Source organism: Saimiri boliviensis, chromosome 8 (assembly GCF_048565385.1).
Source record: "Saimiri boliviensis isolate mSaiBol1 chromosome 8, mSaiBol1.pri, whole genome shotgun sequence".
NCBI classification, from domain to species: domain Eukaryota; kingdom Metazoa; phylum Chordata; class Mammalia; order Primates; family Cebidae; genus Saimiri; species Saimiri boliviensis.
The window spans coordinates 84,427,332-84,443,085 of record NC_133456.1 but is presented as its reverse complement, the minus strand read 5'-3'; the positions used below and the strand labels follow the sequence as shown (position 1 = coordinate 84,443,085).

The 15,754-nt window shown below is 41.0% G+C and overlaps 1 protein-coding gene across 5 annotated transcripts in view; it reads right to left on the bottom strand.

Annotated features, from left to right (window-relative positions):
- The window catches only part of TAMM41 (TAM41 mitochondrial translocator assembly and maintenance homolog), a 124,004-nt gene that overhangs the window by 91,827 nt on the left and 16,423 nt on the right, over positions 1 to 15,754 (bottom strand). For all 5 annotated transcript variants that reach the window (XM_074404781.1, XM_074404782.1, XM_039478986.2 and 2 more), the window contains one exon: positions 13,577 to 13,727. In XM_074404781.1, coding sequence (XP_074260882.1) covers positions 13,577 to 13,727 — 151 coding nt within the window. The remainder of the gene's footprint in view (positions 1 to 13,576; positions 13,728 to 15,754) is intronic.

Genomic DNA, 15,754 nt, shown 5'->3' with positions numbered 1-15,754 from the left:
CGTGAAGCATGCACAAGCTTCAACAGCCGAATTGACCAAGCAGAAGAAAGGATATCAGAGGTCGAAGATCAACTCAATGAAATAAAAAGAGAAGGCAAGAACAGAGAAAAAAGCACAAAAAGGAATGAACAAAATCTTCAAGAAATGTGGGACTATGTGAAAAGACCTAATCTATGTCTGATAGGTGTACCTGAATGTGATGAAGAGAATGAATCCAAGCTGGAAAATACTCTTCAGGATATTATCCAGGAAAACTTCCCCAACCTAGCAAGGCAGACCAATATTCAAATCCAGGAAATACAGAGAACACCACAAAGATATTCCTCAAGAAGAGCAACCCCAAGGCACATAATCGTCAGATTCACCAGGGTTGAAATGAAAGAGAAAATGCTAAGGGCAGCCAGAGAGAAAGGTCGGGTTACCCACAAAGGGAAGCCCATTAAACTCACAGCAGATCTCTCAGCAGAAACCCTACAAGCCAGAAGAGATTGGGGGCCAATATTCAACATCCTTAAAGAAAAGAACTTTCAACCCAGAATCTCCTATCCAGCCAAACTAAGCTTCATAAGTGAAGGAAAAATAAAATCCTTTGTGAACAAGCAAGCACTCAGAGATTTCATCACCACCAAAAGTGCTCTACAAGAACTCCTGAAAGAGGCTCTACACATATAAAGGAACAACCAGTACCAGGCACTCCAAAAACACACCAAATGGTAAAAGAGCATCAACACAATCAAGAATCTGCATCAACTAACCAACAAAACAGCCAGGTAGCATCAAAATGACAGTATCAAATTCACACATAACAATACTATCCCTAAATGTCAATGGACTAAATGCCCCAATCAAAAGACACAGACTGGCAAATTGGATAAAAAGCCAAAACCCATCAGTGTGCTGTATCCAGGAAACCCATCTTACATGCAAGGATACACAAAGGCTCAAAATAAAGGGATGGAGGAAGATCTACCAAGCAAATGGAGAGCAAAAAAAGGCAGGAGTTGCAATTCTCATCTCTGATAAAATAGACTTTAAAGCAACAAAGATCAAAAGAGACAAAGAAGGACACTACATAATGGTAAAAGGATCACTGCAACAAGAAGAGCTAACGATCCTAAATATATACGCACCCAATACAGGAGCACCCAGATACATAAGGCAAGTTCTTAATGACTTACAAAGAGACTTAGACTCCCACACAATAATAGTGGGAGACTTTAACACCCCATTGTCAATATTAGACAGATCATCCAGACAGAAAATCAACAAGGATATCCAGGACCTGAATACAGACCTGGAACAAGCAAACCTAATAGACATTTACAGAACTCTCCACCCCAAATCCACAGAATATACATTCTTCTCAGCACCACATCACACCTACTCTAAAATTGACCACATAATTGGCAATAAATCACTCCTCAGCAAATGCAAAAGAACAGAAATCATAACAAACAGTCTCTCAGACCACAGTGCAATTGAGTTAGAACTCAGAATGCAGAAACTAACTCAGAACCACACAGCTTCATGGAAACTGAACAACTTGCTCTTGAATGTTGACTGGATAAACAATGAAATGAAGGCAGAAATAAAGATGTTCTTTAAAACCTATGAGAATGAAGACACAACATACCAGAATCTCTGGGACACATTTAAAGCAGTCTCTAGAGGAAAATATATAGCAATGAGTGCCCACATGAGAAGAAAGGAGAGATCTAAAATTGACACCCTATCATCAAAATTGAAAGAGCTAGAGGAGCAAGATCAAAAAAACTCAAAACCTAGCAGAAGACAGGAAATAACTAAGATCAGAGCGGAACTGAAGGAAATAGAGACACGAAAAACTCTTCAAAAAATCAATAAATCCAGGAGCTGGTTCTTTGAAAAGATCAACAAAATAGACAGACCACTAGCCAGATTAATAAAAAAGAAAAGAGAGAATAACCAAATTGATGCAATAAAAAACGATAAAGGGGATATCACCACAAATTCCACAGAAATCCAAACCATCATCAGAGATTATTACAAACAACTCTATACACATAAATTAGTAAACCTGGAAGAAATGGATAAATTCCTGGACACCTGCACCCTCCCAACCCTAAACCTGGAAGAAGCTGAAACCCTGAATAGACCAATAACATGGTCTGAAGTCGAGGCAGCAATAAAGAGCCTACCACCCAAAAAAAGCCCAGGTCCAGATGGGTTCACAGCTGAATTCTACCAGACATACAAAGAGAAGCTGATACCATTCCTTCTGAAACTATTCCAGACAATCCAAAAAGAGGGAATTCTTCCCAAATCATTTTACGAGACAAACATCATCCTGATACCAAAACCCGGCAGAGACTCAACAAGAAAAGAAAATTTCAGGCCAATATCCATGATGAACATAGATGCAAAAATCTTCAATAAAATACTGGCAAACCGATTGCAACAGCATATCAAAAAGCTCATCCACCATGATCAAGTAGGATTCATTCCGGGGATGCAAGGCTGGTTCAACATACGCAAGTCCATAAACGTAATTCACCACATAAACAGAACCAAAGACAAAAACCACATGATTATCTCAATTGATGCAGAGAAGGCTTTTGACAAAATTCAACAACGCTTTATGCTAAAAACCCTCAATAAACTAGGTATTGACGGAACGTATCTCAAAACAATAAAAGCTATTTATGACAAACCAACAGCCAATATCATACTGAATGGGCAAAAACTGGAAGCATTCCCTTTGAAATCTGGCACTAGACAAGGGTGCCCTCTCTCACCACTCCTATTCAATATAGTACTGGAAGTTCTAGCCAGAGCAATCAGGCAAGAAAAAGAAATAAAGGGTATCCAAACTGGAAAGGAGGAAATCAAATTGTCTCTATTTGCAGATGACATGATTGTATATCTGGAAGACCCCATCATCTCAGCCCAAAATCTCCTGAAACTGATAAACAACTTCAGCAAAGTCTCAGGATACAAAATCAACGTGCAAAAATCACAAGCATTCCTATACACCACTAATAGACTTCAAGAGAGCCAAATCAAGAATGAACTGCCATTCACAATTGCTAAAAAGAGAATAAAGTACCTAGGAATACAACTAACAAGGAATGTAAAGGACCTCTTCAAGGAGAACTACAAGCCATTGCTCAACGAAATAAGAGAGGATACAAACAGATGGAGAAACATTCCATGTTCATGGTTAGGAAGAATCAACATCGTGAAAATGGCCATACTGCCCAAAGTAATTTACAGATTCAACGCTATTCCCATCAAGCTACCAATGACCTTCTTCACAGAACTGGAAAAAAATACCTTAAACTTCATATGGAACCAAAAGAGAGCCCGCATAGCCAAGTCAATTCTAAGCAAAAAGAACAAAGCAGGAGGCATCACACTACCGGACTTCAAACTATACTACAAGGCTACAGTAATCAAAACAGCATGGTACTGGTACCAAAACAGAGATATAGACCAATGGAACAGAACAGAGGCCTCAGAGGAAATACAACATACCCACACCATCTGATCTTCGACAAACCTGACAAAAGCAAGCAATGGGGAAAGGACTCCCTGTTTAATAAATGGTGTTGGGAAAACTGGCTAGCCATGTGCAGAAAGCAGAAACAGGACCCCTTCCTGACACCTTACACCAAAATTAACTCCAGATGGATTAAAGACTTAAACATCAGACCTAATACCATAAAAACCTTAGAAGAAAATCTAGGCAAAACCATTCATGACATAGGTGTAGGCAAGGACTTCATGACCAAAACGCCAAAAGCAATGGCAACAAAAGCCAAAATAGACAAATGGGACCTAATCAAACTCCACAGCTTCTACACGGCAAAAGAAACAGTCAGTAGAGTGAATCGGCAACCAACAGAATGGGAAAAAATTTTTGCAGCCTACCCATCTGACAAGGGGCTGATATCCAGAATTTACAAAGAACTAAAGCAGATCTACAAGAAAAAAACAAACAAGCCTATTCAAAAATGGGCGAAGGATATGAACAGATACTTTACAAAAGAAGACATACAGGAGGCCAACAAACATATGAAAAAATGCTCATCATCACTGGTCATCAGAGAAATGCAAATCAAAACCACATTGAGATACCATCTCACACCAATTAGAATGGCGATCATTAAAAAATTGGGAAACAACAGATGCTGGAGAGGATGTGGAGAAATAGGAACACTTTTACACTGTTGGTGGGAATGTAAATTAATTCAACCATTGTGGAAGACAGTGTGGTGATTCCTCAAGGACCTAAAAATAGAAATCCCATTTGACCCAGCAATCCCATTACTGGGTATATATCCAAAGGATTATAAATCATCCTACTACAAGGACACGTGCACACGAATGTTCATTGCAGCACTGTTTACAATAGCAAAGACCTGGAAGCAACCCAAATGCCCAACGATGATAGACTGGATAGGGAAAATGTGGTACATATACACCATGGAATATTATGCAGCCATCAAAAACGATGAGTTCACGTCCTTTGTAGGGACATGGATGAACCTGGAAACCATCATTCTCAGCAAACTGACACAAGAGCAGAAAATCAAACACCGTATATTCTCACTCATAGGTGGGTGTTGAACAATGAGAACACATGGACACAGGGAGGGGAGCACTACACACTGGGGTCCGTTGGGGGGAAATGGGGGAGGGGCGGGGGTGGGGAGGTGGGAAGAGATAGCATGGGGAGAAATGACAGATACAGGTGAGGGGACGGAAGGCAGCAAACCACACTGTGAAGTGTGTACCTATGCAACAATCTTGCATGTTCATCACATGTACCCCAAAACCTAAAATGCAATAAAAAAAAAAAACAAAAAAAAAACAGCTTAACCTTACAAAATAGCTTTCAGATTTAAATGAGTTAAAATTTAAAGGCAGTGGTCCCCAACCTTTTTGGCACCAGGACCAGGTTTGATGGAAGACAATTTTTCCATGGATGGGGGCCAGGGGACAATGGTTAGAGGATGACTCAAGCACATTACTTTTTTTTTTTTTTTTTTTTTTTGAGATGGAGTTTTGCTCTTGTTGCCCAGACTGGAGTGCAATGGCGTGATCTCGGCTCACTGCAACCTCTGCCTCCCGGGTTCAAGCAATTCTCCTGCCTCAGTCTCCCTAGTATCTAGGATTATAGGCGTGTGCCACCATGTCCAGCTAAGTTTCTCCATGTTGGTCAGGCTGGTCTTGAACTCCTGGCCTCAGGTGATCCACCTGCCTCAGCCTCCCAAGGTGCTAGGATTACAAGCATGAGCCACCACACCCAGTTTTTCATTTTTGTTTTTTTTTTTTTTTGAGATGGAGTCTCACTTTGTCATCCACACTGGAGTGCAGTGGCACGGTCTCAGCTCACTGCAACCACCACCCACCAGGTTCAAATGATTCTCTTGCCTCAGCCTCCTGAGTAGCTGGGATTACAGGCACCTGCCACCACACCTGGCTAATTTTTATATTTTTAGTAGAGATAGGGTTTCACCATCTTGGCCAGGCTGGTCTTGAACTCCTGACCTCGTGATCCACCCACCTTGGCCTCCCAAGGCATGAGCCACCATGCCCGGCTGCACGTTATATTTATTGTGCACTTTATTTGTCATTATTACATTGTAATAATTAAATAATTATACATTATAATATATAATGAAAGAATTATACAACTCACCATAATGTAGAATCAGTGGGAGCTCTGAGATTATTTTCCTGCAACTAGACAGTCCCTCTGGGGGTGATGGGAGACAGTGACAGATGAGGCATTAGATTCTCATGAAATGCCTGCAACCTAGATTCCTCAAATACGCAGTTCAAATAGGGATTGCACTCCTGTAAGAATCTAATGCCGCTGCTGATCCTACAGGAGGCGGAGCTCAGGCAGTAATTCAAGTGATGGAGACTGGCTGTAAATACAAATACAGCTTGCCCACCACTCACCTCCTGCTGTGTGTCCTGGTTCCTAACAGGGGGTTCCCAAGGATTGGGGAACCCCAAGTTAAGGTATTAGAGAATGCTTTGTAAGTAGTAAAGCAGATACTACTTATAATATAGTGTGTGTGTATATATATATATTTCTTTATAATATAAAGAATGGAGGGTAGAGGAAGCACTGGGTCTTGAAGATAATAATTACCAGCTAACTTTTCTCCCTTTAAACTAATTGCAAGACTGCTGTCATTTCTGTTCAGTGAATATCTAAGTGGCTACAAAGTGGATACAAACTATCAGGAGCTGTTCTAAGCAATGGAGATCCAGGCTGAGCAACCCTAATCTTAACACCAGAAATGCAAAATGTCCCCAAACCTGAAACCTTTTGAGCAGTGGCATAACACAAGTGGAAAATTCCACACCTGACCTCATGCAGTGGGTAGCATATATGATTAAAAATATCATATAAAATCACCTTCAGGTGATGTGTATGAGGTGTTTACGAAACATAAATGAACTTCATGATAGACTTGGGCCACCCCCAAGATATTTCATTATATTTGTGCAAACATTCCAAAATCTGAAAAATTCCAAAATCCAAAACACTTCTGGCCCCAAGCATTTCAGATAAGGGATACTCAACCTGTCTTGATTTAGGCCCTACCTCAGGCAGCAAATGGTATGAAAAAAAGATCAATTCAGTGCAGGTTTTTATGCGGTAGTGTTTAAGGACTGTAGCCCAAACTGGATATTGATATGGCAAAAGAAAATTCATTTTCAGGACTGTTTTTCAGATATAATTCACATACCATGTAATTCATCCATTAAAGTAAATAATTCAGCATTTTTAATTCTATTTACAAAGCTGTACAATCATCTCTCCAATCCAATATTAGAGTACTCTAGCCTCTCCACAAGAAACCCCATGCTCCTAAGTGATTATTCATCTCCCTTCACTCCCCATCCCCAGCCCGAATTGCAACGTTGCCCAGTTCAGTGAATATCTGGGTGGCTACAAAGTACCAGGAGCTATGCTAGACAATGGAGATACAGGCTGGATCTCATCTACTTACTCCCTACAGACTTGCCTATTCTGGACATTTTATACACACTGAATCATACACTATGTGGGGTTATTTTTATGATCTTAGCAAAATGTTTTCAAGTTTCATTACACTATAGCACTTATCAGTACTTCATTCCTGCTTATGGTTAAATAACAATCCATTGTACAGATGCACCAATTTTATTTGTCCATTTGTCAGTTAATAAGCATTTGTGCTGTTTCTACTTTTGGGCTATTCATTATGAATAATGCCGCTATGTACGAGTTTTTGTATGGACATATGTTTTCATTTCTCATAGGCAGATATATAGGAGTAGAACTGCTGGGTCATATGGTAACTGTGTTTAACATTTGGAGGAACCACCAAATATTTTTCCAAAGCAGCTGTACCACTTTACAATCCTATCACCAATATATGAGGGTCCCAATTTCTCCACATTCTCAACACATGTTTTGTCTTTTTTTACTACAGCCATTGTAGCGGGTGTAGAATGGTGTCTCTGTGATTTAGATTGGCATTTCCCTAACACCCATAATGTGAACAACTTTTCATGTGCTTACTGGCCATTTGGATACCTTTTCTGAAGAAATGGCTATTCAAATCCTTCTCTTGTTTTTAAATTGGGTTGCCTTTTCTTTTTCTTTTTTTTTTTTTTTGAGAGAGAGTCTTGCTCTGTTGCTCAGGCTGGAGTGCGATGGCATGATCTTGGCTCACTGCAACTTCCACCTCCTGGTGTCAAGCTATTCTCCTACCTCAGCCTCCCAAGTAACTGGGATTACAGGCACATGCCACATCGCCCAGCTAATTTCTTGTATTTTTAGTAGAGATGGTGTTTCACCATGTTGGCTAGACTGGTCTTGAACTCCTGACCTCAAGTGATCCATCCGCCGTAGCCTCCCAAAGCGTTGGGATTACAGGTGTGAGCCACCACGCACGGCCTTTTCATTGTATTTTTTAAATTCTTTATATATTCTGGATACTAGTCCCTTATCAGATACATTATTTTAAAATATTTTCTTCCATTTTGTTAGCTGCCTTTTCACTTTTTAAATTTTTTTTTTTTTTGTGACAGCTTTGCTCTGTCATCCAGACTGGAGTGCAGTGGCATGATCTCAGCTCACTGCAACCTCTGCTTCCTGGATCCAAGCAATTCTCCTGCCTCAGCCTCCCTAGTAGCTGGGATTACAAGTGCATGCCACCATGCCCAGCTAATTTTTATATTTTTAGTAGAGATGGGGGTTTCGCCATGTTGGCCACATTGGTCTCGAACTCCTGACCTCGAGTGAGCTGCCGCCTTGGCCTCCCAAAATGTTGGGATTACAGGCATGAGCCACTGCTCCCAGGCTTTCTTTTCTAAAGTTTAGAAAACACAAAAGTAGGGAGCAATAGGGAGGACTCAGGTTCACTACATTGGTTCAGGAACAAAGCAGTGTAATCCATTCATGAAATACTTACTGAGCACCTAGTACAGGTCAGGTACTATTGGAAGCATGCAAAGAGAAGGAGCAAAACAAGACAAAAATTCCTTCCCTCCACATCCTCAGTGGTGGAACAAAGACCAAAGATCAACCAACCAACAACAACATACAGTGTGGCAGACTGTGGAAAGCGCTATGGGAAAAACAAAAACAGGGAAAGACACAGGGAGTGATGGAGTCGCAGTAGGGGTCAGAAAAGGCCTCCATGATAAGCCAGAACTAAGGCCCACTGGTGAGGGGAAGGGAAGGTATGACCCAGTGGGTCCTGGAGGAGGAGTGACCCAAGTGTGAACCAGGAGTGATGCCCACTACCACAGACCTTTTGTAGAACAGTAAAGGGTTAAGAGGAAGCATTCCAGGATGAAGACTACCTGGGTTCAAATGCTGGCTGGGCACTTACAAGCTATGTGACCCACTTAACTAGTTATTATTGCTCCCATTTTTTTCATTTTGAGAATACTGATGCCCAGAGAAGTTAAGTGGCTTGTCCGGGCATCAGTATCCTCAAAATGAAAACTTAACTTCTCTGGGCATCAGTATCCTCAAAATGAAAAAATGGGAGCAATAATAACTAGTTTGCAAATTTCAGGGACTGAATGAAAATTACAATACCTGACACACAGTACCAGTCTAAAAAGCTGAGTGTTATTCATGCTTTCTATCCCTTCAGGAGTGCTGTGTTCTCGGAAATTAGCAGGTGACTACTGAATACCCTGAGTTCTGGCTGAGGCACAGAGAAGCAGGCTTCCAAGGTCCTGAGGCAGTCACCTCCCATATGCCGATCCAACCACACTGCCTGTGAGGTTTCAGATGGCTTCGTCACCACGGATAAATCTTACTAGCTTCCACTCCAGAAAAAAATGCTTCTTTATCGGCTTCTACCAGAACCCAGAAATGGGGATGTTTCCTCACACTTTAGAGAGCTGGCACTCATTGCTAGTTTCTTTCCCCAGGAATCACTCAACTGGCAACTTCCTCACTGCTCTGTCTTATTCCCAGAAGTAGCTGAGGCTGTGTTCAGACAAGCTCACAATGAAGGAAACCCATTCTCTCTCTCATAGGAGAGTGCCTGAAGGTGTTTTTCATTCCTCGAGGACCTTAACTGGCCAGATGAAATGGGGTTGTCACGTTTCAATCCATCTATCTATCTAAATACTCAGCTAATTTTTTTTCTTTCTTTAATTTAAGAAACAGGGTCTGGCTCTACTGCCCAGGCTGGAGTGCAGTGATGTGATCATAATTTACTGCAGTCTGGAAGCTGGGATTACCGGTGTGAGCCACAGCACCCAGCAATTTTGACAGGTATTATTTGTCAATGTGTAACAAGTTTTATAATTATTACAGCTGACAACGTAATTCCACCCTGGAGAACACATCCAAAGAAGTCAGTGCTTTGCCCCTTCCCCAATCAAAGTAATCTGTACAAAGTGATTCACGGCAATGTTGCTAAAGCAATAATAAATGGAGCTAAGTGTCCATCAATCACTGAATGACTGAGCAAATAACAGTGTCTCAACCTGAGGAAAACCTATATGACCAACAATAATACATAAAAATAATAATAACAGCAATCATTTTCTGAGCACAGACAATCAATGAGATAAGATGCCAGAGGCAGCCACGTGCAGTGGCCCACACCTGTAATCCTAGCACTTTGGACGCCCAAGGCGGGAGGACTGTTTGATCTCAGGAGTTCAAGACCAGCCGAGGCCATAGTGAGACCCTGTCTCTACATAAAATAAACAAAATTAGCCAGTTGTGGTGGTTTGCACCTGGTGTCCCAGCTACTTGGGAGTCTGAGGTGGGAGGGCTGCTTGGGCCCCGGAGGTCGAGGCTGCAGTGAGTGATGATCTCACCACTGCACTCTAGTCTGGGCAAGAGTGAGACCCTGTCTTAAAAAAAAAAAAAAAAAAAAAAAAAAAAAAAAAGCGTGTTGGAAGCTATTATATATGTTATCTCATTGAATATTTCTTTGTGAGATAGTTATTTCTGTTTTACAAATAAGAAAACTGGGGGCTCAGAAAGGTTCAAGCTTGCATTTCAGGAAATAAAATTATAAAAAAATAAATAAAACAACAAAAAAAGAAAGGTTCAAATACCTCTAGAAAGCTGGTATTCAAACTAGTCCACCATGTACCAGATGAGTGACCTTAGACAGGGAAGCACTCTGGGCCTCAGTTTTCTCATCTGTAAAATGCGGCAATGACACAGCTTCTAAATCAAATGGTTACTGTGAGGATTAAACTAGTTATCAAATTTAAAGTGCTGAGTAGTCCTTGGCATCCAGTAATAAATGCCATTTTCCCTGCCATTAAATCACAGACTTCAGTCACGTCAATCTACTTCCTCGTTAAACACGCCGTGTTCTTTCACACCCTTCTTGCCTTTTTCACATGTTGTTTTTCAAGTCTACCACTGACTCACTGTGACTGCATGTTATTAATGTGAAGCTCCTTAGAGAAGATATTCCATCTGCAGTTCTTTAGGGTATAAGATGCTGATTTGCTTGATAAGTATTAAACCAAGACCACTGCCTAAAATTAGCCATTTTAATAGTTTGTATTTACGTAACAAAGTTCAAGGTGACCCTTTAAAATGTATTTGGTGCTTCTTTCCTGTTCATTTAAATGCTGACTTCTAAGAAAAACTAAAGGGTTAGCAAGCTTTACATACATTTATATATTTCAGACACAAGACACAGTCTCACTGTGTCACCCAGGCTGGAATGCACTGGCATGATCTCAGCTCACTGCAACCTCCATCTCACTGGTTCAAATGATTCTTCTGCCTCAACGTTGCAAGTAGCTGGGCTTACAGGCATGCATCACCACACCTGACTCATTTTCATATTTTTAATAGAGATGGAGTTTTGCCATGTTGGCCAGGGTGGTCCTGAACTCCTGACCTAAAGTGATCTGCCTGCCTTGGCCTCCCAAATTGCTGGGATTACAGGGCCACCACACCTGGCTGGGTTAGAAAGCTTTCTCAAAAAAAAAAAAAAAAACGGAAAGGGTGGAGGAAAAATAATAAAAAATAAACATAAAGCTTTCTCCTTTCCAGTTTGCAGCCTCTCATACTCCACCTACTCTTTTCTCACCCATCATTTATAACAATACTGACCTCAGGGCAGTCAAAGTCGTCCTTAAATAATATATAAAATGTAAAGGATTATTATTGCTGCAAGTAATACCAATAGACTTTGCCTCTGCCTGAGCAATTACTGGCAGAAGCTTGTCTAACAACGTGGACAGATACGGTTTCTCTGTCCCTTCACCTGCCCCATCCCAGGAGAAATGTTGAACTTCACAGATTAGGGATCATACACACACACACACACACACACACACACACACACACACACACACAAAAATACATGTATATGTGTGTGTATACATACGTGTGTATGTGTGTGTGTGTGTGTGTGTGTGTGTGTGTGTGTATAAAATCTCTCAACTGGAAAAAGATGGACAACATCAAAGTTATAAAGAAAAATGAGGCCGGGCGCGGTGGCTCAAGCCTGTAATCCCAGCACTTTGGGAGGCCGAGGCGGGTGGATCACGAGGTCGACAGATCGAGACCATCCTGGTCAACATGGTGAAACCCCGTCTCTACTAAAAATACAAAAAATTAGCTGGGCATGGTGGTGCGTGCCTGTAATCCTAGCTACTCGGGAGGCTGTGGCAGGAGAATTGCTTGAACCCAGGAGGCAGAGGTTGTGGTGAGCCGAGATCGAGCCATTGCACTCCAGCCTGGGTAACAAGAGCAAAACTCCGTCTCAAAAAAAAAAAAAAAGGCTTCTGTTCCATCTTTTTTTCACAGGGAAATATGGGGAGGGAATCACTCTAATAAAGTGACTCCCTTTGCTCACACAGTGCATGTGGCCTGCTCATTCAGGCACGAGGCCATGCCACTCTTTTATCGGAAGGCAGGGAGGCTGCCAGGTGAAGCTGGAAGCACCCAGAGACCAAGGCTGCTTCAATGCCTTTCTCTACAGTGTTGCAAAAACAGTCACAGTCATGGCAGATGAATTTTGATAAGATGGAAGAATAAAATCTCTAAGGTCTCCTATGGCATTAAATTATCATGAAATCTGTCTATACTGGGATTCGGAGACTAAGTAAACATTGCTTTTGCAATGTTCTGAGCATAAAGTTCTTTGATTCATACTTAAAAATGGGGAAAGATGTTATTTATTTAAGATGGTGGTTTCCAAACCTTTAAAAAACTAGACCACTTGTTTTGTAAATGAAATCTTACACGGAACCTTACTATAGTAAACAGATAGATGTGGTGCTCCTCTGGTTGCATCGAGTGTGAGGGGCCAGGGATTCTACCCTCCTAGTTGCCTCAGTTTGGGACACCTGACATTTAAAATATGGATTATCAATTTGATACACGTATTATATCAGTGTTTAGTTTCCTGAATTTGATGAATGTCCTTATATAAGACTATGTCCTTATTCTTAGGAGACACAAACTCAAGTACAGTACATGGCCTAAGGGGGACATAATATGTGTGAACTACTCTCAAAACAGTTTAGAAAAAAATATAGTTTGCTTACACATATGGAGAAAACAATGGTTCTCAAAGTGGGACCCCCAGAAGGGCATCAGCATCTAGAAATACAAATCCACTTCAATCCTGCTAAATCAGTTGTCTGGGATAGGGCCCAGGAGTCTGTGTTTTAACCTGAGACTTCCTGGTTTTTCAGACACATGCTAAAGTTTGAAAACCACTGATAGAGAAATGAGAAAACAAATATGGTGAAATGTTAAAACTGGTGAATCTGGGAAAAGGGCATAAGGGAGTTTTCTGTATTATTCTTGAAACTTTTTTGTAAATTTGAAATTACTTCAAAATAAAAATTAACAACAATAAAATTACCCTGGGACAAAAAGCACAGAAATGTGGAGAGGGGATGTGGGAGGCAGGGAGGCAAATCACAAGGTTAGTGTAGGATCCACGCATGAGGTGACATGATTTACGACTAAGCCTGTAGCAGCTCCAGTCCCAAGTGAGAACAGGGTATCTGCACCCTTCAAACAACAAATCTCCTCCTTGCAGAACATCTAGGCAGCAACCACACTAACCTGAATAGGAGAGTCCGGCAATCTCTATGAAGAGGTCTTCTTCAGAAAAGCTTTCAGGGAGCATGAGGAAAGCAGCGGTCACAGCACTCTTCAGATTTCTATCAAGGGCTGATCTAAGAGTTATATCCTCATTCATGGTGACAATTTTCACCTGAAAGAAGCAGACCATTGAAAAGAAAAATTTCAGAAATGAAGTATTGCTGAAGCATGAAGCATTGCTCAAGTACTGTTCCAGTATTATACATGCACTGGAACTGTCCCAAACTCCTCCCACTGAAGATCCTGGAATACTGGTTCAGGTGACACAAAATTGTTCCTAATAGTAATCCCAGAATCTCCTTGTTTTATGCCAAAGTCAAAGAAATCATGACACAGGAAAGGATCAAAATGTCAAAGAAAAACCCAAATACTCTTCTCAAATGAGGAAACGCATCATAGGTTTTGAAAAAGAGTAGAAGTCCTTTGTAAACTTAATTTTTAAATTTTATAATCTCATTGTCATCACTTCATTTTTTAGTCGACAGAGGCATTTTACCTCTTTATTTAGACCTCATATGTAATCTTGAATCATATCTAACATAGGAAGTTCATGTTCTATTTCATGATTTCTAGTTACACTGATTTTGAACTTGACTAAGGAAAAATGAAAGAAAATTAGCTACAGTAGAAAAAGAATGGGTTTTGGAGGTAGAAATGGGCTCACGTTCAGACACTTACTAGCTATGGAGTTCGGACAAATGATTTGCATCAAAGAACAGTCACAAAGATTGACTATAATAATAAATGTAAAGTGTCTAGAATACTAGCAACTGCTTTGCTCCGTAAGAAGAATTTTTCCCCTCAACACAGAGTGGAAGCTGCCATTTGAGACTTTCTGCAAATTCATTAAAATACAAACAGTAACTAGGTTTGGTGGCTCATACCTATAATCTCAGCAATTTGGGAGGCCAAAGCAGGGGGATCAAGAGACCAGCCTGGGCAACATAGTGAGACCTCATCTCTAGAAAACAAAAACAAGAAATCCCAAAACCTAGCCAGGCATAGGGATGCACATGTGTGGTTCCCAGGTACTCAGGAGGCTGAGGTAGAAAGACAGTTTCAGTTCGGGTGGTTGAGGCTGCAGTGAGCCGTGATCACAACACTGCACTCCAGCCTGAAAGACACAGTGAGACACTGTCTCAAAAAGAAAAGAAAAGAAAAAAATACTAAGAGCTCCAGTCTCTCCTGAGATTTTAACTTTTAAAGACTGCACTGTAGTTAAGAGATGTGTTCAAATCCCATCTCCATCTCTTTTGTGGCTATGGGCATAATTCCTTATCAGTAAAATGGGATAAATGACAGAATCAAGCTCATAGGTTGCTAGAAAGATCAAATGAGTTACTGCATACAAACCCTTCAGCGAAATGAGCTTCCTTGTGTGTGCTTCTCAGCGTAGAAGGCAAGAGCCTTTCTGCGCCAGGGATTCTCATCTTCAGCTACCATTAGCATCACCTGGAGGACTCGTTAAAGCCAGTATTATTGGGCCCAGCTCCCCGAGTTTCTGTTTCAGTAGGCCTGGGTGGGGCCTGAAAAATGTACATTTCTAACAAGTTCTTAAGTAATGCCCGGGGACACTTTGAGAATTACTACTCTAAGGCGTATACTGCCAAACTGTTCTTCAGAGTGGTTACAGCAATTTACACTCGCACCGTAATCTTTTAAAAACATCACACTGTTTCTGACTGACGGTCTACACAAAGGAAAGGGTCTAGAAGTCCCTAATAAGGACTCCCATATGTATCGACCATCTAAAATGTATCTACCATCTCTAAACCACTTGGTACTAATGAGACACATTTTCCATCTATTCTAGAAAACAGGGTATAAGTTACCTTTTATTTGTCAAATACACATAATTTCTGACAAAATTAAGATGGCACATAAAAGATACACTATGAGAAACTCCAAAATAAATATTAAAAAGAAAAGTGGAGAATGCTACAGTATCCCAAGGTATAGTTTCTTCTCTTCTAATTGTAAAAAACAGGCCGGGCGCGGTGGCTCACGCCTGTAATCCCAGCACTTTGGGAGGCCGAGACGGGTGGATCACGAGGCCGAGAGATCGAGACCATCCTGGTCAACATGGTGAAACCCCGTCTCTACTAAAAATACAAAAATTAGCTGGGCATGGTGGCACGT